Source organism: Pseudochaenichthys georgianus, chromosome 11 (genome assembly GCF_902827115.2).
Source record: "Pseudochaenichthys georgianus chromosome 11, fPseGeo1.2, whole genome shotgun sequence".
Classification (NCBI taxonomy): Eukaryota; Metazoa; Chordata; class Actinopteri; order Perciformes; family Channichthyidae; genus Pseudochaenichthys; species Pseudochaenichthys georgianus.
The window spans coordinates 31,184,756-31,205,903 of NC_047513.1; the positions used below are offsets into that span (position 1 = coordinate 31,184,756).

General features: G+C 45.6%; 2 protein-coding genes across 6 annotated transcripts in view; one reads left to right on the forward strand and one right to left on the reverse strand.

Moving 5' to 3' along the window:
* The first annotated feature begins 1,733 nt into the window (after window positions 1-1,733).
* On the forward strand, window positions 1,734-3,560 carry LOC117455374 (titin-like). Of its 2 annotated transcripts, none has more exons than XM_034094856.1 (4): window positions 1,734-1,811; window positions 1,886-1,944; window positions 2,022-3,427; window positions 3,505-3,560. In XM_034094856.1, exons 1-3 carry the CDS (start codon window positions 1,789-1,791, stop codon window positions 3,422-3,424), a joined length of 1,485 nt encoding a protein of 494 aa, XP_033950747.1. In that variant the 5' UTR covers window positions 1,734-1,788; the 3' UTR covers window positions 3,425-3,427; window positions 3,505-3,560. The 2 variants fall into 2 exon arrangements, with proteins under 2 accessions (XP_033950747.1, XP_033950750.1); XM_034094859.1 differs by having other exon boundaries at window positions 2,025-3,427.
* A 1,623-nt stretch (window positions 3,561-5,183) lies between these two features.
* LOC117455297 (CMP-N-acetylneuraminate-beta-galactosamide-alpha-2,3-sialyltransferase 2-like) overlaps window positions 5,184-21,148 on the reverse strand; it is a 71,211-nt gene continuing 55,246 nt past the window's right edge. For all 4 annotated transcript variants that reach the window (XM_034094741.2, XM_034094740.2, XM_034094743.2 and 1 more), the window contains exons 4-7: window positions 19,860-20,027; window positions 6,293-6,332; window positions 6,087-6,206; window positions 5,184-5,767 (exon numbers count right to left, since the gene is read on the reverse strand). In XM_034094741.2, coding sequence (XP_033950632.1) covers window positions 5,594-5,767; window positions 6,087-6,206; window positions 6,293-6,332; window positions 19,860-20,027 — 502 coding nt within the window. In that variant the 3' untranslated portion in view covers window positions 5,184-5,593. The remainder of the gene's footprint in view (window positions 5,768-6,086; window positions 6,207-6,292; window positions 6,333-19,859; window positions 20,028-21,148) is intronic.

Below are 21,148 nucleotides of genomic sequence, written 5' to 3' on the forward strand. Positions count from 1 at the left end.
GACAGTACAAGCAGTAGCCAATCAAACCGGGTGTATGTTGGGAGAGCCAGACCGCAGTTATTTCACATATGTCAACAAAAGAGCAATCATGAGCAATCATGTCCGTTAGCGGACATAAAAACGAGTCATCGCTTCGCAGCTACTGGGCTCCATCTCTAGACAACAGAAAGATGTGAAGCTTTCCTCCAGTGGCCATGAAACGGCCACTGGAGGAAAGCTCTTCCTATAACGTAGTCCTACCCGTGAACACCATGGCACCACCTGCAAAAAAGTCTGGCATGGAGTTCATGGAGAGCTGTTTCAAGAATTGCACTTTTAAAGGCAGCATGAACATCCACCTTCATTCTGAACCCAAAATGTTTCAGCACCATGGACAGCCTGATTTGATTTGTTCCGCTAATCTCACACAGTGATTACTCAGATATTTAAATAGCCTAATTCAAGAATTGTTTTCAATAAATTGGTTAATAATATATTATTTACTATAATTAGGCTATATCAACAACTGTAAGCGAGGAAGCAGGAGTGTTCGATTGATCGGCTATCGTTACCATGGGAACTACTTTCTAGGAACTACTTTCTGACGGAGATTAACTCCAGCAGAAAGCGTAGGTTTGGGAGCAATTTAGCCCACATTATTTTTACGATATTGTTGATTACAATGATAGTTTGTGTTATAGAATCGCAATCATACACTTGAGGCCGTTCTTGAACGTCATTATTGGTACGACAGTACTGCGGCAGGACCGAGGCGCTTGCGCCGAGGTCCGTACGCCTGTACTGGAGTCAAGAACGGCCTCTCGTGTGATTGCTTAAATCAATCATATCACAAGAATGGTTTACTCAAACAGCCAATGTAGTATAAAACACTTTAACACAAGTACAGAAGTAGCGTGCCTAAAACTGTTTTTGCAAGTGTATTGAATTGTGTTATCTTAATGAAAACGCATGTGTTTGTGACGGAGTGAGCACATAACAGTATATATGATTATTCTGAAAGCAGGACAGACACACATGCACACAGTCTCTAATACCATAGCCAACAAAAAGGACTTGTAACAAAAGAAAAACTCAAATGAACATTCAAACTTGAATCTGGTTTTTCTTTGTCCTAAAGATATTCACAAAACCAATAACAGTACCAAAATACAAGCAAAAAAAGACGTGTGGTGTAGTGGGTTGTGCGTTGGTGTTCAGATCAGGGGGTCACATGTTCAAACCCCACCGCAGTCAGCATGTCGTTGTGTCCCTGAGACACTTCACCCCAAATTGCTCCTGTGGATTGTCCACAGTATTGAGTATGTAAGTCACTTTGGATAAAAGCGTCTAACAAGTGACATGTAATGTAACAACAGGGTGAAAAAAAACATATTTTTGCTCTCCAATTACTTCAATAAATCCCAAATGTTTTCTGTTTTCACTTTCTTCATTTTACCCTGAGAAATGCAACAAAAACAAACAAGTTTCTTGAACAACTGAAAGTAACCCTTTGTGAGAAAGTCTGATTTACAAAATGGTCATTTAGCGGTTTGAGATATTGCTCTTTTACCTTACAGTTTTTTGCACAGGACTTAAGAACTCAGAGGTGACAGAAAATCAGAAAATCAACAGCACTCAGTTGCCACCCTGACAGCACAGCAGCACCTGTAGACAATCAGCTCATTAGGCCCTGATTGGCTGCAAGCTGCAATAAAGCCTCCATTCTGCTGCTCAGACAAGCAGAGCAAGTCACTTTGGGGCTACTGGTTCTTTGCTGCTGTGTTGGAACAGAGAGAGAGAGAGAGAATCATGACTTGTGGAGTTCATTTGGGGTAAGTTTCTGCAGATATGCAAAGTTAATTGTTCGCTGTCTGCGTTCCCTGATGTTTACATATTTTCTGTGCAGGATTGTCCTTATTGTCTTGGTTCAAGCAGAGCATGTGCGCTGTTTGTGGGCTTCAAAAGGTGAGCTAAGCACAACATTTCACTTAAGTGCTGTGAATGACTATAGCTGTGGCTTTAATATTCTTCTTTTTCTCTAGCAGCTCAGAGCAAGAACAACAACACATATGTTGGCTTCAGGCAAAATAATCGGGAAGCTGGTGACGACTATCTCCAGAATCGACTCAGACCGGCCCTAAGCAGAAACTTAAACATACCTTCAGCTGTGGGCAGTCGTTTTAGCTGGGGGCCTTCTACTGGTGGCTACACACAAACTGTTTCACAGCCAGCTAAAAGTGGCTTGGCTAAAGTCAGGTTAGTGCAGGGCAGCTCAGTGTCAAAACCTAACTTGAATCGGGTGCCTAAACAGCGTGTTTATGGCCTTTCTACTGCTATTGCCGGTAGCTATTCTCTGAGTAAGAGCAGCAACAAGGACGAGGGGAAGTCTTCCAGCCTGTTTGGTGCCGGCGCTCCTGAGCCAAACCAAATCCCTGCACGGACCAAAACTTCCTCCAGTGTTCGCGCTAAGCTAGTGTCTAAAACGGATAAACCTTCCCGTCCCTCAGCTCCTAAAAACCCCAGCCAGACTGAGGTTGTTAACCCATACAAACTGTTTTCAGGGAATGCAGGAAATGCCCGAGGAAGCTACAAGGCTACTTCCATGGCCTCAAGTTCCAGTACCTCTGGTAAGAAGTTAGCCCCGACCAAGACCCACATCATCCCTGATAAATTTGGTGGGTATGCTATCAGACGGCTGAAGGCTCCTGGGCAGGAGAAAGTGAGTGTCAGGAAGCCCCAGCAGGCCTACCAGACTCCCATCAAGACCTACGTGACCCCTCAGCGGCAAGCAACAAACCAGGCCTACGAGGCTCCCAACAAGGCCTACAATGCTCCCCAGCAGCAGACTCCCAACAAGGCCTACGAGACTCCCAACAAGGCCTACGAGACTCCCAGCAGGGCCTACGAGACTCCCAACAGGGCCCACAAGACTCCCAACAGGGCCTACGAGACTCCCAACAGGGCCTACGAGACTCCCAACATGACTCCCAACAGGGCCTACGAGACTCCCAACAGGGCCTACGAGACTCCCAACAGGACTCCCAACAGGCCCTACGAGACTCCCAACGTGGCTCCCAACAGGGCCTACGAGACTCCCAACAGGGCCTACGAGACTCCCAACAGGGCCTACGAGACTCCCAACAGGGCCTACGAGACTCCCAACATGACTCCCAACAGGGCCTACGAGACTCCCAACAGGGCCTACGAGACTCCCAACAGGACTCCCAACAGGCCCTATGAGACGCCCAAGAAGGCCTACGTAGCCCCTCAGCGGCAAGCAACGAACCAGCCCTACGAGGCTCCCAACAGGGCCTACGTGGCCCCTCAGAGGCAGGCTGAACCCCAGGCCTACATCTTTCCTCAGGTTGCTCCTCCCAAACCTCAAGTCCAGAGTGCTCACATAAATGCCAAATGGTTTCGTGTCGGTCCAAAGTGGGGACAATAGCAGGTGAGTACTGTGCTCGCTTTCTTGCTGTGCTATACATTAACTTAAACCTGTTGACTAATGTGTGTTTGTTCTTACAGGTGCAGCTGGTGTCCTCGGATGAATATTTCGTTTTTAAAATAAATACTTGAATGTACCACCTGGTTGTGTCTTTACTTCACCTTGTATTGTGGGATGGTGAATGCCTAAGCATGAGTGCTTGTGGATGTAAGTTTGATGCCCTCTAGTGTCTAAAAGGTGTGCATTTGCAAAAATGTTTTCTTTACAAAACAAATTTGGAAAATGTATCTTAATACTTTACAGCGCTGACAAAAGATTGTGTAAATTCCCTTAGCAAAATCGAAGGTCTCAATAGTTCTAGTTTAAACTATTGCGAATGTACAAAAGTGTGAGATATCTGCTTATGTGGCACACTGGTTCTTAAAACAATGCAGTGTTTGCTTTTGAGTTGGACTTTTTACTTTGACCTTTACCAGTGGCACTCTTTATAATGTGACTCTTAGGTTTTAGCTCAAGTGGTAACATATCTTATCACTTTAAGGGGCTCCCACTAAATGTACAAGTCAATTGATGGACATTGAGCACTAAACTTAAAACATGTGATTCCTTATCCCAATGTCTGCACTTGAAACTTTGAAAGTTCCTCAACTTGAATGCAAAGTGTACATGCTAGTGTAGACTGTGGCCATATTGCATTACATGTTTATAATATATTGCCTTAGAACATGGTAGTCTGATGAAACTTTTAATGTAAAGATATAAAAACCTTGCTTCTTTCAACATTAAACTTTGTAAACCAGGCTCTCTCAGGGGCGTTTCCTGGACCTGGAAACATTTGGGGCTTGGCCCACAGTGGCGGAGCCAGAGATTTTCTTTTGGGGCTGCTGTGGGGTAGCTTGACGTTTCATGGAGGGAGCTCAAACATTTAGGTTTTCCCATTAAGGTACCGGGCGCTACAGTGGAATGTTCTACTGCAACACTCTCCACACACAGTACACCCATGACTGTTACAATGAAGGCTCGATAATCAGCTCAGGCCATATAGGGGTAAAGTGCTATCTTTTAGTATTTCATAACTGTTTTTAATTTATTCTCTTTGTTTTATAACTATAATGGTCATATGAAGGTGTGCCTTGGAATAATCTTTTACATACTAATTGCATTCACTGAACATGGGAAATTACAATCCTGCTGTCCTCTCTATAGTGTCATGATGAGGTGCAGGTGAAGCACGGTTAATGTATTATATTTCCGGGGCTACAGAAAAAAAATTCTGGGCTCTATCAATATCTCTGTCCCTGATATGTAAATTGCAAATCCAAAGTGCCTCATTTTCATATGTAAAATTCAACCTGGTCTCACCAGAATGCGTGACTCCACTAGTGATGCTCAAAGAGCCGGCTCTTTTAAGTGAACGACGGGAGCTGGCTCTCGCCCGCGAACGAGCCGTTTTTTGTTTTGTTTTGCGGAGGGATCTAGATCGGCATGAAGGCACATAATGTGGACATTATCCCGCTTATTACACATGGCCACATTCTCAACAAAGTAACGACATGACTCCCAATATTAATTGAAATGCTTTTATGGATTTAGAAAATGATTTTATTGATTTAAAAAATAGTTTTATTACATTACATTACATTGCATTTAGCTGACGCTTTTATCCAAAGCGACTTACAATAAGTACATTCGACCAGGAAGACACAACCTTGAAGAAAACAGAATCATATAAGTACATCAGGTTTCATAGAGCCAAGTATTTCAAGTGCTACTCAACTGGCTATAGATAAGCCAGTCCTTTATTAGTATATAAGTTCTCTGTTAGCAGTTCTTTGTTAGTAATTCTATCGCTCGAGGTGGAGTCGAAAGAGATGAGTTTTCAGTCTGCGCCGGAAGGTGTGTAAGCTTTCTGCCGTCCTGATGTCAATGGGGAGCTCATTCCACCATATCATCACTCAATGTTCTTTGTAAATCTGTGGAGTGATGAGGCCCGAGCCTAGACGCCAAACTCAAACTATATGCTGCTTCTAATAAACATATTAAGAAACATGTGAGTTGTCTGACTGAACTTTATTTATTTTCATACTACCACACCAAACTCCCCTTTTTCTTGTAAAATGAACATGATGAATAAATAAAGTCGTAGGTAATGTTCGTGGCAGACTAAGATTACCATCCTCTGTATACATTAATTTTCTTTCGCTTAAATAGTTCATCAATCTTTGCAGCCTCAACAGATCCAGCATGATTGCCAGTTTTTTTCCATGGAGGCAAATTAAGTACTTTTTCATAGTAATGGTTCCACATTCCTGTACTGTCTGCTCCAAAGCCGAACACACTGACCTGTGAAAACAACAGGAATACACTGAAAGTCATATGGATTTAACTTGAAGATGAATATTATCATGGATTTTATAACCTAGCTTTCTGGCAGCGTTACCAATCTGACTTTTGGACAATTAGCTGTCCTCATTAACATTTGTGTGAACGTATGACATTTTTTATTTAGAGTTAAGTTGTAGCAGTAGTAATATAAGTAGTATAAGCACCAATATTCACTGTTAGAATACATTTAGATTGGCTCACAATTAATTCAAAAAATATTTGACCTTATTGTAATATCATTTTTTTCTTTTATGTGAATGAATAACAATGAACCTACATCATCGCACATGTAGATGCTGAAAATCAAAGTCAAAAAGCCAGTGGATGGATATTGGCCCTTCCTCCCGAGCCAATTCAAATGAACGTACTTCATGAAAGCTGGACTGAGGATCATCACCTGTTTAGGATTAAAGTAGGACTTCATTTTGACATTCATCAAAAAGCGATTTAGCATAAATTGTATAATGGAACATACTCACTCACCAAATCCTTGTTAGCTTTTAACCCTGAGTTAGCATTTTCACTGTTGGAGGAAACATGACATGTTGTTGAAGTCTTTCTCTCTCGAAATGGTTTCAAATTAGTCCATGTTGTTCTTGCCGAAACAATATGTCTAACAGATCCCAATATCAGCCTGTAGTAGGCCTATAAGGCTATGGTTTTAAAGTCAATTAATACATGTATTGCTCAGATAACACATGTTAGCACTATATGCTAACTTAAAATGCTGTCAGAATGAGCAGAGGTAGGCTCGTAGAAACTGAAGTTACCTACTGTAACTCCAGTTTCTATGAGTATTGGCGTAGCCCTCTAACCCCCAGTTTCCACTGGGTCCGTCTGCACCGCGCTGCGCCGCGTCACGGCTGCGCCGCGGTTTTGGTCCGACCTCCTCTAGCGCCATAACCCACCGGACGCGTCCCAGAAGCGTTTCAGAAGCGTAGCGTCGTGCGTGCAGGCTCGCAGTTTTGTTATTGATTCGGGCATCCTAGACATTTGTACTTCTACAAGAAAGTAAGTAGGCTACGTAGTTAAATGTTTTATTTTTGTGTCGGTTTAAAGTGTGTTTATTGTGTTTATTGTTTATTATAAATTTCCTATTTTGTTGTGTTGTAGTCTACAGACACAGTTCATAATAATTGTAACCACTTCCATGATGAAAACCTCGTTGTCCATTGTGCGTATCGTAGTGGAGGTGTTGTGATGAAGGAGGGGGGTCAGCTAAATTAGTATATGTGGGGGATGGGCCTGGCCCGGATGCTCACCTTTCCACTTCCTGTGAGGGGGGGGCTGCCTGCCCGACCTTAAGTTACGGCTGCGCCCCGGCAAAAATAGGATTCATTCTAATTTTAGAGAAGCGCTGCGCCGAGCTGCTTCTGGGACGCGTCTGAGCCGTAACACGGACTAGAGTGGCCGCGATCCTTATGACCGCCGCAGCCGTACCACGCCGCAGCCGTAACACGCCGCCGCCGTTACGGCTGCGGCGCGGCGCAGCGCGGACCCGGTAGAAACTGGGGGTAAGACTATCGCTATTGGGTAATCCCCTGCAGCACTGAAACACTTGTAGTCCACGCCCACCCTCAAGGTGGGCCCCACCCTCGGGCCTCCTTCCGGTATAAATAGGACGGAGGCCCGACAATCTGCTCCCATACAAAATAACTTTTCTTCAGCTATTCGTGGAGCCAGTGGGGCCCAGCACTTAGAGGGCTGCCCCAATACTCATAGAAGCTGGGGTTACAGTAGGTAACCTCAGTCATATTTCGTATATGGCTTCGCCCTCTAAGGCTATCGCTATTGGGTTAAGGGCGAAGCAAGATGTAGTCTGCGCCCCACTGGGTCCGCCCGGCACTAGAAGCACAGACACACCTGCTCAGATAATAACCCATGCCTATTGCGCCATGCGTAATGGCGCATCGCCGTCCCTGGAATATAGCATAACATGAATATTCTCCATGAGGGGACGAAGGTTGGGAACAATACATACCTGCCGCTGTGAAAAAGTAGAGACGAAGGTCGCACCTTGCCCAGCGACAAAAAGAGGGGGAACAGCAGTTCTCTGCGTGCAGACAGGCAGGAGAGCACACGGCTGGATCCCTGACGTCACTCACTCTGACAAGACACTCCGTACAAAGTGTGTCAGAGAGGAATGGGAGACATCTCTCAAATGAATAAATGAACAGGGGGAAGACCAAGATGCAGCAGTGTAAATATCTTCCACTGACATTCCTCCGTGCAAAGCCGTGGAGGAGGAAATTCCTCTGGTGGAGTGCGCATTGATGTTCTCCGGGGGATCCACCCCAGAGGAGACATACAGTATGCCTGTGACACAGCCTCACACAGCCAGTGTGACAGCCGTTGTGCAGACAGAGGCTGCCCGATCGAGCGCTCTCTATAATGCACAAACAGGCGCTGAGAATGGCGCAAGGCAGCCGTGCGCGCACTAGCAGGACAGCGCGCACACAGGACAGAGGAGATGAGACGCGGCTTCTTCCTCCGACCTGTGAGGAGGGGGAAAGAAGCCATCCAAGGTGATCACTCTCGACTCTAAAGAGCTTGTGATGACCTTTGGCATAAAAGCTGGGTTAGGGCGTAAAACAGCTAAACTGCCTCTGCATCTCCTTGGATCCGGAGGCATGACGGAGCCACAGAGAGAGCAGACAAATCACCCTTTTCGCTGATAGAGCCAAAAGTAATACTTTGGCTGACAACAGTTTAAGGGGAACCTGGTCTAAAGGTTCAAATGGGGCTTTGCTTAGTGCGCGTAAAACCAAAGCCAAATCCCACTGAGGCGCCAGTGCGCGTGACACAGGTCTGAATCTCCATACTCCTCGCATAACACGGCTGCTGCGCTCTGCGAGCCCCTCGGTTCAATTCGCCAGGAATATACATTGCTCTGATGGAGAACAACGTGTGTGCGCGCTCAGAACAGCAGCCGCCTGGCTGCGTTCAGAAGCTGCGCAGATCGTATTCCTCCCTGGCGATTGAGGTAGGCTGCTTCCATAGCCGTGGCCTGTTGTCTGTGCAAATCAACACGCCGCTGCCCGTGAGGCAAAAGGGCTGCGAGGGAGTTTCCACACGCTGCATTTCACTCCGTCTCTCATCATGAGGCGCGTACACGCCCAGAGGATGAGAGGTGTGTGTATGCTGTCCACACGAGGCGTTATAACGGTGCTCGTGGATTTATTATGACCGTGTGTAGGAGGCACATCTGGGACAGAGGAATGCCGCGGGCTCTGCAGTTTATAAACCAATAGGTTAAAAACAGCGGGCTTCTGCAGCGAATGAACCACCTCTGGAGTGTCCCCTTGTTGGAAGAGACCCCGGGGGATCATCACCTGACCAGCTGACGCCAATGCCGAGCAGCTGCGTCACGGAGAGGGCTGTGCAGGTTGTGACACGCCGGAGGAGAGCTGTCAGTTCTTCCACTCGCTGCCACGAGAGCCGCGCTCTGCTGGCTGAGTTTAATTCCACTATCAGATAACCGATTGTCTGAGAGGGAAGAGGACAGCTCTTTTTCCAATTTATTATGAAACCCAGGCTTTGACAGATGCGATACGAGATGTACCGTCTGTAAAGCGACTTCCTCCCTGGAGCGAGCCAGCAAATAGCAGGTCGTCCAGAGGAAACCACCCTCTCATCCCTCCTCTGTGTAGTGGCTCCAGCCTTCTCTCCACAAAAATGGGAGGAGCCAGGAAATATCCGAACGGCAGACGATTGTCTGGTCTGATATTCCCTGAAATGAGAAAACGCAGGAATTTCCTGTGTTTTGGGATGATGGGTACTGTAAGGAAATATTTGTATGTATTCATGCAAACTGTGAAGAAGCTTGAAAATGATTTGAGTAAGAAAACTGTGAACTGTTTTTGGGGCCTGTGAACATTTGGTTTTGTGAGGACAAAGGAAGAGGGGGAAGGTGTGGAGTTGACATACAGTCATCTCAGATCCCTGTGATAAGGAAGCTGAGCCACTGGGATTGGGGACTTAAGATGTGAGCTGTTGATGATAATTTGGGCAGCCAATCACTGGTCTGGAAGGGAGGCGCAGATAACTCCTCCTTGGGTCAGCGAGGTATATAGACAGGAACCCCGCTGTGTTCGGCCTCTCTCTTCTCGCGTCGCTGGGACTGGAGGTCTGGCGGCCTGTGGGCAGGAGCCAGGAGTAGGCCAAACTCCTGACATTACACATCTGATACGATATGGTTGTGTATGGTAATGTATTTGATTGTATTGCATTGTATATTACCATTAAAGTGGATTATTGTTAAACGGTTACTTGTATGCTCTGGGTTTCCTTCATGTAAGATAACGGCTTGTGTAGGGACGCGAGGAGATTTAAGAAAGCGGACGAGTGGTCCACTAAATCTCCTAACAAATGGTGATCTCCGACGTTTCTGAATAAACATGAGCTGTGGAAGGATTCAGACGACCACACTGGGTCGGGGACAAGCACTTTTAGACGCCTCGGACAATAGCAGGGCCCTGTAGGATTGTCTGTAGGCGTTTCAGAGTGTTTTTGAAGTTTGAATGGAGTATACAATGCATATTTTTTACCATGTTAGGAAAGTTATATAAAACACGTGAACGTTGATCGCAAGGTATAGAGAGTCCTGCGTGACAAGAAATAAAGCAGTTTAGCGTGGATCTCAGGTAAGTTTATTCCTGAAGTGACGTGGAAGCGGTGCAGTTCGTGGGTTGTGGGTGTGATTCCCACACGACGGAACCTGGATGCTCGATATTTTCAGATCGAGTCGCCGTTTAAAACTGGGGGTAAAATAACAGTCTGAGACCGAATAAGCGAAAGTGTCAGTGGACTGTTATCTGTTAAATCCTTGGGAGAGAGCGCTAACGTCACCTACATTGTGACGAGACCGGCTCCCGTTTTCCCTTGTCTGTAAAAATTAATTTGAAAGGCTGACGTAAACATAACGTTGATCGCAAGGTAGGCAGAGAGTCCTGCGTGACGACATATGAGGCACGTTATCAAGCTAGGCTAGACAAACTGTATGGGGAATACATCTGTGTGATTTTTACCTGAATAACCTGTGTGACCGATTGTCTGTGATAATCAGACATTCGCTCAGAAGAGTGAAGCTCATTTGTGCTCTGCTGCTGCCATCTAGTGGCTGAAAGGAAGGGAAGCACGTTAATTGAGTGAGATAAATAAAAGCGAAGTCAATATAGTGCGTATATTTAAATAAATGAGCTGTCTGTAGGTTGTCATTGTTGATTAGTACAGACCTTGTTTTATGTTGGTAAATGTAATGGTACAAAAGCAAGCTATTCATCACAATTGTATTTTTAGGTTAAGAATAAAACAAAAAGTAGTGGCCTAAGGGATAAGCAGAAAGGTTTTTGAACGCTTGTCAGTTATGACAGGGCGCTTCGGTTTTCAATGTGCGCCATCACGTTAAAACAGGATTGGTGGCATTTTCAGTTCATTGCTTGCTTCCACACGCCTTCCCCCTCCTTGTCTCTTTCACGACTATAGTTAATGCATTAGAACGATTGTCAACTTGCCGTGTTTCTAGGGATCGGACTCGCTGTTCCGGAACGGCCTTTCAAAATAAAAGCCAAAGGCCGCTGTTCGCCAGAGAGGCCTTCACAATAAAACAGTAATTAGCTTAACAATATATTTAACTTATATTGCGTCCTTAAAATATTGATTTTAATTCATTACAGATCTAACCGGCTTGCAACACAACTTAGATAAACAATTTCAAGTGGTTAAAGGGGGTTTCCTGTCTGGCTCATTTGATTTAGAACTGAAGTAAGGGAGAATAGTGTTTTATGAGTCATTCCTCATGGTTTCTGAAGATAAATCATCAGTTTGTCTGGACTTTGATATAGAGATAGGATCATGGTGGAGAAGGAAGACCTTTTTTGGTTTCAAATTAAAGAAGAGTTTAAGGATGAAGTAAGCAGGACTTCAACTGGTCAAAAGAGATTTTAAAGTTTAATATTCTTGGTTAGCAAACAAGACATCTGATTATTATGTCACACATGATAATCTTGTTATAGAAACTAGCTTAAAATATTGGAGAAAATATGTAGATGTTCTTTCGTAGTGTGTGGAATATGTGATGCTGGAGACATGTACGTTTTTCAATGTATAGGAGAAAATGGTTTCCTGAAAGAGTTATGTTGGGTAAATATGTAGCAATGGATGAAACAATTTTTAGAGTGAGTTTTTGTAATATCATTTGTAGACATCAATTAGGTTGTTTAGATGGCATTTAACAATTAAGACAGATAGTATGATTACAAAGAGTCAGAGTGGAAAGGGTTGGATTTATTTAACCTCAGTGTGCTAGATTTTTTATAGGTAATGCGTCCCGAGACCTGGACTCCCCCTCTGAGTTAGAAAAGGCTACGATCCCGACCCTCCAAGCAGACAAAAGACCTAACCCAACAGGCGACTCCTCCTTCTCCATCAAACAGACAGAGAACCAGAGCTGAAACAACAACAACAAGACTGCAGCCAGAACTATCTCCACCTGTGGCATCCAGAACCAAACAGCATGCTGACGGGCAGAAATCTACGCTCATCAGTCCCTCAGACGGGACCATGAAGTTCCAAGCTGAGCACAAGAGCAAAGTGTGGGACATGAGAGCAGAATCCGCCCTCAATAAAAACAGCAGGGAGACTGTAAAGGAGGAGATGAAATGCAAAGCAGTGCAAGAACATTAGCATGAAGGGGCATGCAGATGTAACTGGGCCAATGGCTGACAGCGGATGAAGTTACAGCTGATGGCCTGAAGAGAACACAGAATCAGAGGAGTTGGCATGGTCGATTAGAAGTGAGGAGGCCGGGGTCACGGCTTGAGAAAACCAGAGGAGGAGAAAAGGAAAACGGGAATGAGTGAGTTTATACATAAACACACTTATTCACAAAACGCACATTTAAAGCATAAATACGTAAAGACAGAAAGATTTATTAAATTAAAAATAGCGGTAAACTATTAGAGTAAAATGAGAACACACTGAGGGTTAAAGGGGGCCACATGACAGAGTACAACCATATTCTTCAATCTTTTCATCAGGTTAACAAAATATTCTTTGACATTTTTATTCACGTGTGAATAAAGTAGTGGGATAGTTTTAGGGACCACTCTATAAGACAAATCTTTATCTGTATGGATAATGTTAAAGGGAGAGCTGGTGCCAAGCCAGATATCATATTCCAATCTAAATAATTGATTTCACCATTGTAGCATAGTTATTACCATAGGAAATATGAAATGACTTCTGTTTTAAATCCTTGATAAAGGAGGGAGTAATGGTTGCATGTTCGGACATCCAGGGTTCCACACACTGCTAAAGAGTTTAACATTGGTTTTTAGGTGGACCATAATTGATGACATGTGGTTGTTATACTATTGTTATCGTGAACAAAACATAAATAAGGACATAGTATCTGCTTGAAGATGAATGGATTTCATATCCTAGAGGGGATTAGTTATTGTGAAGACTCCACAAGGTATCTACTAATGTATTGTAAATAACTTGAATTGACTTGATAAATAAGTGACGTTAAGAAGATGTATGGACCATAAATTAGTCAAGTGATAAATAAAAATAGCGGAAAAGAGGGGAACTATTAAAGGGAAGTGGAAAATCAGTCTAATACACACTGATAAAAAAAAGGGGGGGGGCATGAAGGAAGTATGCACTGGACTTTTTATTCGTGTGTGAATTTGGTAGTGTTTTAATTTGTTACAGTATTGATCAGTTCAAAGGGAGAGTTTTAGTAACAGCTCTATAAGATCAGATAAATATTTATTTATATAGGTCATGTTGAAGGGAAAGCTGGTTCTAAACAAAATATAGTATTTCAATTTGAGGTACTGGTTTCATGTTCAGACACCCAGAGTTCCACGCACTGTTAAAGAGGGTAACATTGTTCTTTAAGTGCACCAGAATTGAAGATAAATTGATAGAATGAGTTATGGAATACATAGCAGATCTTTACAGATCCTAGTAATGTTTTGACACAATATAGTGATGTACACATGTTTCTGAAATAGATCTATTAGTCATTTTAATACTAATTAGGTGTAAATGAATTGCAGTAATAGTAATAGTACAATAAGGAAGTGACATTTTTTTGGCTAGACACTTTTCAGGGAATGTGGGAAACAGCAAGGAGGGGTTGGAGATATCTTGAACATTATAGTTGTAATTGTGAATTAATAAATGATGGCGCTCCATATATACAGATTTGTATAGACGGAGGATGCTGGCCTGTGCTGGAACATCAAAGTCTCTGCAGAGCAAGACACATGGCCAAAAAGACTGAGACCAACTGACCGACAGGGTAACTTGGGAAGGCACTGTCAATGACTGACTCTGCGGTGAACCTGACCAAACCTGACTTTACAACCTGACAGTGTGAGTGTGAGTGAGTGTATGTCTGCACCTGATCAGTGCAACTGCATGATTTAAAACGATGACTAATCAAGCATGTTTTGGACTAACACATTATTTTTGGGTGATAATAATGTGTGAAATGAGAGGTTTCCTAACATTGCACAAAAGGGGAAACCGTATCTAATCTGCTTCATGATGTTTTACTCCCACAGGAGGTGGCGGTTTGAAGAATGTGAAACTCAAACTATGACATTTGGAATTCTGTTTCTTTTAGGACTGAATGATGGAGAGAAACACTCTCAAGTGTTTACTGGGAAAAATGTTTGGTATTGTCTTATAATCCATTATGACCTGAAGGTTTTCTTCCCATACAGGTTTTTGTTTACACATGAGAATGTGTAAAAAAGGGGGAGTGTAAACTTTACAATGTACATTTTTCATTTAGGGACTGAAAGGAACCGGCTGGCACAACTCGATTGTTCAATCTGACCATTGATTGACAGTTTTAGAATTGACCTGCTCCATATTTGGAGACAACACACTGTTTGATGAATGTTGACATGTCTCTAATATTGATTGAGTTATAGCAGGTAACACAGATAGAGAATCAGTGGCCAAGGGGCTGCTGAGAGAGATGTAAGTCCAGAATGGAATACTGGAGAGGCTGACCGGTGAGTAATGTTTCAACAGACAACATCATGTAACTAGCCTGGTAAAGAAGTAAGAGCCATAGACTTTATTGTTTAGGTCATTATGGGGATATACATTTCATCTACATTTGTAATAGAAAGACATTTGATGACAGTTTGTTGGAATTTTGTATTCATTTTTTTAGTAGGATAATATCTAAGAACTGACGGGTAGAAGCAGTATCACCAGGAAGCCATTCACTTTGTTAGTATTGTGATTTTGGTTGTTTTTGAATCCATAAGATTAGTGTGTTTCTTTACCAGAAACATTAGCAGTTCAAATCATATTTTTAGATTTTTAATGGGATCTCAGGGATTTCATTTAAATAAATACAGATGCTTGTCAGAAATTCAGAGCTATTGAAATATGTTATTTAGTTTACCTAAAGATGTGGTTGTTCTTATTTAGTGGGCACAGTCCAAGTATTAAGATTCTGAAGCTGCACAATTAATTTAGAAAACCTGTGCTCAGACGTCTGTTGTTTTAAGACACCCCACCAACAGGCTCCAAGTGGCCACGCACTGGTGGGTCAAACAGCCGAGGGCCCCAGAGCCCGGAGCGTAGGCTTGAGGGATTTGTATCAGATTTCTCCACACAGGTTGTGGATGCCAAAAGAGGGACCCGAGACGCAGGAGGCTGACTGTCAACCCCAGGCTCTCCGGCCCTGACCGAGTGACCCAGAGGACATCCCATGCCGTCCGCCTACAAGGAAAGGGGGAAAACTGGTACCACTGTGCGGAGCCAGTGTGCGGCGGGGGAAAACACCTGCGAGGACCCCAGACGACATCAGGACGGATCGGGCTCTCATCATGGGAGGTCGACTCGGATGCGGTCATCAGCGGATTGGAGGAGAAGGACCTCGAGGACATCCATCCAGCAGTCGTCCCGGGAGGCATCATCATCGGACCGGAGAAGGAAGATCGGGAGGACATCTATTCAGCAGCGACTCGGAAGCCGCCATCAGCAAGCCGGAGGAGAAGGAAGACATCTCTCTAGCAGGCAGCCCAGAAGCCGCCGTCAGCGGATCAGAGGGGACAAAGACACGGCAAGCCAGGACGGCACAGGGGACTCCACTCTCCGCTGAAACAGGAGTGTGTGTTAAGTGCAACAAGACGGCGTATGGAGCCAGCCAGGCCTGCCAAGCTATGGGCAGCCTCTACCATGACAGCTGCTTCACCTGCAGCGCCTGTAGTAGGGAAGGCGTTCTACTATGACGCAGGAAGGGTTTTCTGTGAAGAGGACTTTCTGTACTCTGGGTTCCAGCAGTCTGCAGACAAGTGCAACGCAGGTGGACATCTAATCATGGACATGCAGGCCGGCAGGCCCTGGGGAAGTCTTACCGCCCCGGTTGCTTCCGCTGCGTCATCTGCAATGAGAGCCTGGACGGAGTGCCCTTCACTGTGGACACTGAGAATAAAAAGTATGGAGACTCAGCAGACAAGGATGCAGTTTTTTGCAAGTGCCTTGTGTAAATTGCACTCTCTTTTTTAAGAGTGCAAAAGAGGGAATTGTAAGGAAATATTTGTATGTATTCATGCAAACTGTGAAGAAGCTTGAAAATGATTTGAGTAAGAAAACTGTGAACTGTTTTTGGGGCCTGTGAACATTTGGTTTTGTGAGGACAAAGGAAGAGGGGGAAGGTGTGGAGTTGACATACAGTCATCTCAGATCCCTGTGATAAGGAAGCTGAGCCACTGGGATTGGGGACTTAAGATGTGAGCTGTTGATGATAATTTGGGCAGCCAATCACTGGTCTGGAAGGGAGGCGCAGATAACTCCTCCTTGGGTCAGCGAGGTATATAGACAGGAACCCCGCTGTGTTCGGCCTCTCTCTTCTCGCGTCGCTGGGACTGGAGGTCTGGCGGCCTGTGGGCAGGAGCCAGGAGTAGGCCAAACTCCTGACATTACACATCTGATACGATATGGTTGTGTATGGTAATGTATTTGATTGTATTGCATTGTATATTACCATTAAAGTGGATTATTGTTAAACGGTTACTTGTATGCTCTGGGTTTCCTTCATGTAAGATAACGGCTTGTGTAGGGACGCGAGGAGATTTAAGAAAGCGGACGAGTGGTCCACTAAATCTCCTAACAGTACGTGGAAGTATGCATCCTTCAGGTGGAAGTGAACCAGTCGTCCTGGTGAACACATTCCAGCACCTGTTTGATCGTCAGCATGTGGAATACTGACAGATCGAGGATGTCTCATTCCCCCAGTCTTTTTCGGGATTAGAAATATAACGGGAGTGAAAACCCCTGATTTTCCTCCCTTTGAGGAACCTGAACTCAACAGGAGTTCCAGCAGCTCTGATTGGAGCGCAAGACTGTTCCTGGGATAACAGGAGTGTTTCCTGTATCCCATTGAACTGTGGGGGGGAGAGGCGAACTGCAGGGTGTACCCTCTGCTTGATCAGCCTGCTCATCCATCTGTCCATCAGACACACGCGCTGCCACTCTGAGAAACACTCTGAGAGCGGGCGCACATGCTCGAGATGTTCTGTGGTCGTCATGGCGGCGAGCCACGCCAGGGAGCCTCCACACGCTGCGTTTCACTCCGGCTCTTATCATGAGGCGTGTACACGCTCAGGGGATGAATGGAGGTGTGTGCAGTGCTGTCCACACGAGGCGTTATAACGGCGCTCATGGGTTTATTATGACCGTGTGTAGGAGGCGTATCTCGGACAGAGGAATGCCGCGAGCTCTGCAGGTTATTAACCGAGGTTAAAACCAGCAGGCTTCTGCAGGGAGCCCTGCTGTCTACTTAATCAACAGATTAGTAGCAGCCGGCTTAATTACCGGCTCTGCTTCCTCGGAGGCTCTCGCGGAGCACACCAGGAGCGGGGGAGCCTCACTCCCCTTTGACTCGCCACCGGGAGACCCTGTCTCTGGGGTGGCAGGGGAGTGGAGACGTGGGACGGAGCCCCTGCAGCCGCCGAAGGGCAAGTCTGACGCCGAGGCGGTTGTTATGGGCGTCTCTCCGCTTGCGCCCTCCTGTGGCCGGCGTGGACGCCGCGGCTGCTGCGGGCGCCGCTGTGGGCGCCGCTGTGGGCGCTCAGCAGGCTGGAGCCAGCTGTACATGCTGGCGAATGCCGTCCGCCTGTTCCGCGGCCGTCTTCATGGACTCCACCATGGCGTGGAACTGGGGTCCGAACAGCCCGTCCGGGCTGATTGGAGCGTCCAGTAGCCCTTTTCTGGCCGTCTCCGTAACAGACGCCTGCTGCAGCCAGAGGCGGTGCTGGATCTGTGTCACCCACACGGAAATCCTCGCCTGGGAGACAGCGACGGACGCGCACAGACTGACCGTTTTGCTGATTTCCTCTGCCTCGTGGTGGACCGCTCTACCAGTGTCACCACCGAGTTGGAGAGCAGCGCAATGTTATTCACCGCCGCCTGAAAGGCACACTGGTGCACCCGGTCGGCCTGGCGGGTGACATACTGGTCTCTGTTATTTTGGCCTGTCTTACCCCAAAAAACGCCGTCAGCCTCGGCTCCAGAGAAGGGGTGGCTGGGAAACCAGCATCTATGAACCCCTCCACCTTGGTGAGGGGAACAAATGTGGCCACCGGAGCCTTCAGGGTCCTCGGGTTTTTCCACCGCCCCCTCCTGATGGCTGGGAAGCGTGGCCAGATCGGGTCACTCCTGACCGTCTGCACCCGCGAAAAAACTCCGGTTATGTCGTCCGGAGCACACCTCTCTTTAGCGAGGGGAACGGGGAGATCTCTGCAGGCGGCCGCCTTGCGTATGATCTCCGGCAGTTCCCCTAGGATGCCACCTATCGCCGGTAGCGCTGTGGTGACGGAGAGGGGGAAAACATGTTTGGCCGCCAAGCTGGCACCCTGCTCCGACTCTGTCTCCCCCGTCCGGGGGAGAGGAGGGAGGGGAGAACCGAACGGTGAACCGTGGAGGGAGGCGGGGCAGGAGTTGTTGGACTCCTGCCCGGCACTCGGCCCCAGGGACACGAGGCCCCCGTCCGCGGGCTCGTAAGCCTGGACGGGCCAATCGTCCTCCTCGGCCGCAGCAGCAAGAGCGTCCGCTCTCCGCTTCCTGACGCCCGAGGGGAGACGGGCGCAGTGTGTGCATGCTACCTGCTGGTTTAGAGCTGCGTACGCGTGCTCCGACCCCAGTCAGGGTTTGCATACTGTGTCTGGTCATAACTCATTATGAACCCAGAGCCACATGAGGGACAATCTCTCACACAATTGTTACTCATGTTTACTCTGCAATTGAAGTGTCTCGTGTGCTTCAGTAACGGTGTGCTGAAGAAAAGAGGGAGCAGATTGTCGGGCCTCCTTCCTATTTATACCGGAAGGGAGCCCGAGGGTGGGGCCCACCTTGCAGGTGGGCGTGTACTACAAGTGTTTAAGTGCTGCGCGGGTGCGCAGGGGGATTACCCAATAGCGATAGCCTTCGAGGGCAAAGCCATATACGAAATAGAACGGCCGTAGCCGTTGCCCTTTATAAGGTTACTGAAAACAAACATCCCTAGGTCATACACAACAAGTTGAAAGACGAGCTGCCTCAGGATACAGTTAGCAGCACCTATGAGCAAGAGTTTTGTTTGCACAATAACAGGTTTTGTTCCTGCATTACCATTGTTTGAGATTGATTAAATCCACCTTCTGTGGTGACTAGGATTTAGATTATGGTTGTTTGTTTATGCTTGCTGTCATTGAATGTGTACTTTCGCAATTCTAAATAAATGTAATTGCGTTGTTGTACAAAGTTTAAATATTAGCCCAGCAATCTCGTTACTCTGTAGCCTTGTAAGCTATAATAAATATTGATTAGAACCTGCTTTAAACAACCATCCCCCTGTAGCTCCTGTGCTGTGCAATATTACTGGTCAGTTGGTGCATTGCTGTCATACACATAAAAACTTCTACTGTGATGTTTAAATATCAGCCTTCCCTATCCCGAGCCTCACCAGCTGCCTATTATTATATTAATACCCAACAATATATAACACACATATTATATCACACACCAACTGTACCTTGGACTGAAAGTCTTGATGAGCCACTCTAGATCCCTTATCGTGAATGGGAACATCACAAAATGAGTGCTGTTGTCCAGATTAGTAGCACTCACTGGAAACATCACCCGATGTGTGGTTTTGTTTCCTACATCTCTCTCATAGCCTATGGTCGGGCCTTGGTTGATTCTAAATGGACAGAGGATATACATTTGTACATCATGGATTTAAAAACAAAAGCTTGAAAGTCACTCACATGAGAAGGAAATATGGAATCAGGTTGCTTGTTAGTGAAAGATGGATACATTTGAGGATTGGCTGAAACGTCAATTTAAGGTCACCTATTATGCAAAATCCACTTTTGTATGTATTTTATGCATATGTGTCGTCTCTGTGTTAAGAGATTCGATTAGTTTCAGGAAAAAAGCTTCCCTATGTTTTTGACCTGATCCATTAATATAAAAACCTGTCTGAAAATGAGCTGATTAATTTGTAATGTCAAAATGTTTTTTGGGGGTTGTGCAACCATTAGCCAATAAACAACCAAGGTAACTCCCGCCTTATCGCCTGAATCTCCTCCGAGAGCACCATTGTGTTTTTAAACTATCATCACTCAGAGGAGCGTGGCCAGCCGCAGCTCATTTGCATTTAAAGCTACAGACACATGATCAGCACTTTTGAAACAGGGCTGAAGCAGAGGGGTTTATGGGATGCTGCAATGATGACATGTGTTGTATATATCCGAGGCATATAATATACTGTTGAAAAATAGTATAATAGGGGACCTTTAATATATTACATTACATGTCACTTGTTAGACGCTTTTATCCAAATTGACTTACATACATTCAGTACTGTGGGCAATCCCCACAGGAGCAATTTGGGTGAAGTGTCTTGCCCAGGGACACAACGACATGCTGACTGCAGTGGGACTCGAACTTGCTACCCCCTGATTCGAAATTCAGCACACTACCCACTGAGCCACAGCCTCCCGACATATAAGTAATATAATCTAATGTCAGGATTCCTCCTTAGTTCTCAAAATCAATTCCAAAATAATGTGCAGTTCACTTAAAGCTCATCTATTATGCTATATTTTAACAATATATTATAGGGCCATATCTATAAAAAGCATGTCTCTGAAGTGTTTTGCTCAAAATACCAAACAGATCACAAAGCCTCATACCCCTCTATTTCAGCCCTGTTACAAATGTGCTGATTCTGAGTATGGCCCTTTAAATGTAATCCGAGCTGCTGCTGGCCACGCCCCTCTGGAGCTGCTGACCACGCCCCTTTGGAGTCCGCATGCA

Excerpts from the sequence above, each read along its gene's own strand:
- LOC117455374 (XM_034094856.1), top strand. The coding sequence starts at position 1,789 with ATGACTTGTGGAGTTCATTTGGG. Across the intron at positions 1,812-1,885 it reads ACTTGTGGAGTTCATTTGGG|GATTGTCCTTATTGTCTTGG; the intron begins GTAAGTTTCTGC and ends TTTTCTGTGCAG. Across the intron at positions 1,945-2,021 it reads CTGTTTGTGGGCTTCAAAAG|CAGCTCAGAGCAAGAACAAC; the intron begins GTGAGCTAAGCA and ends CTTTTTCTCTAG.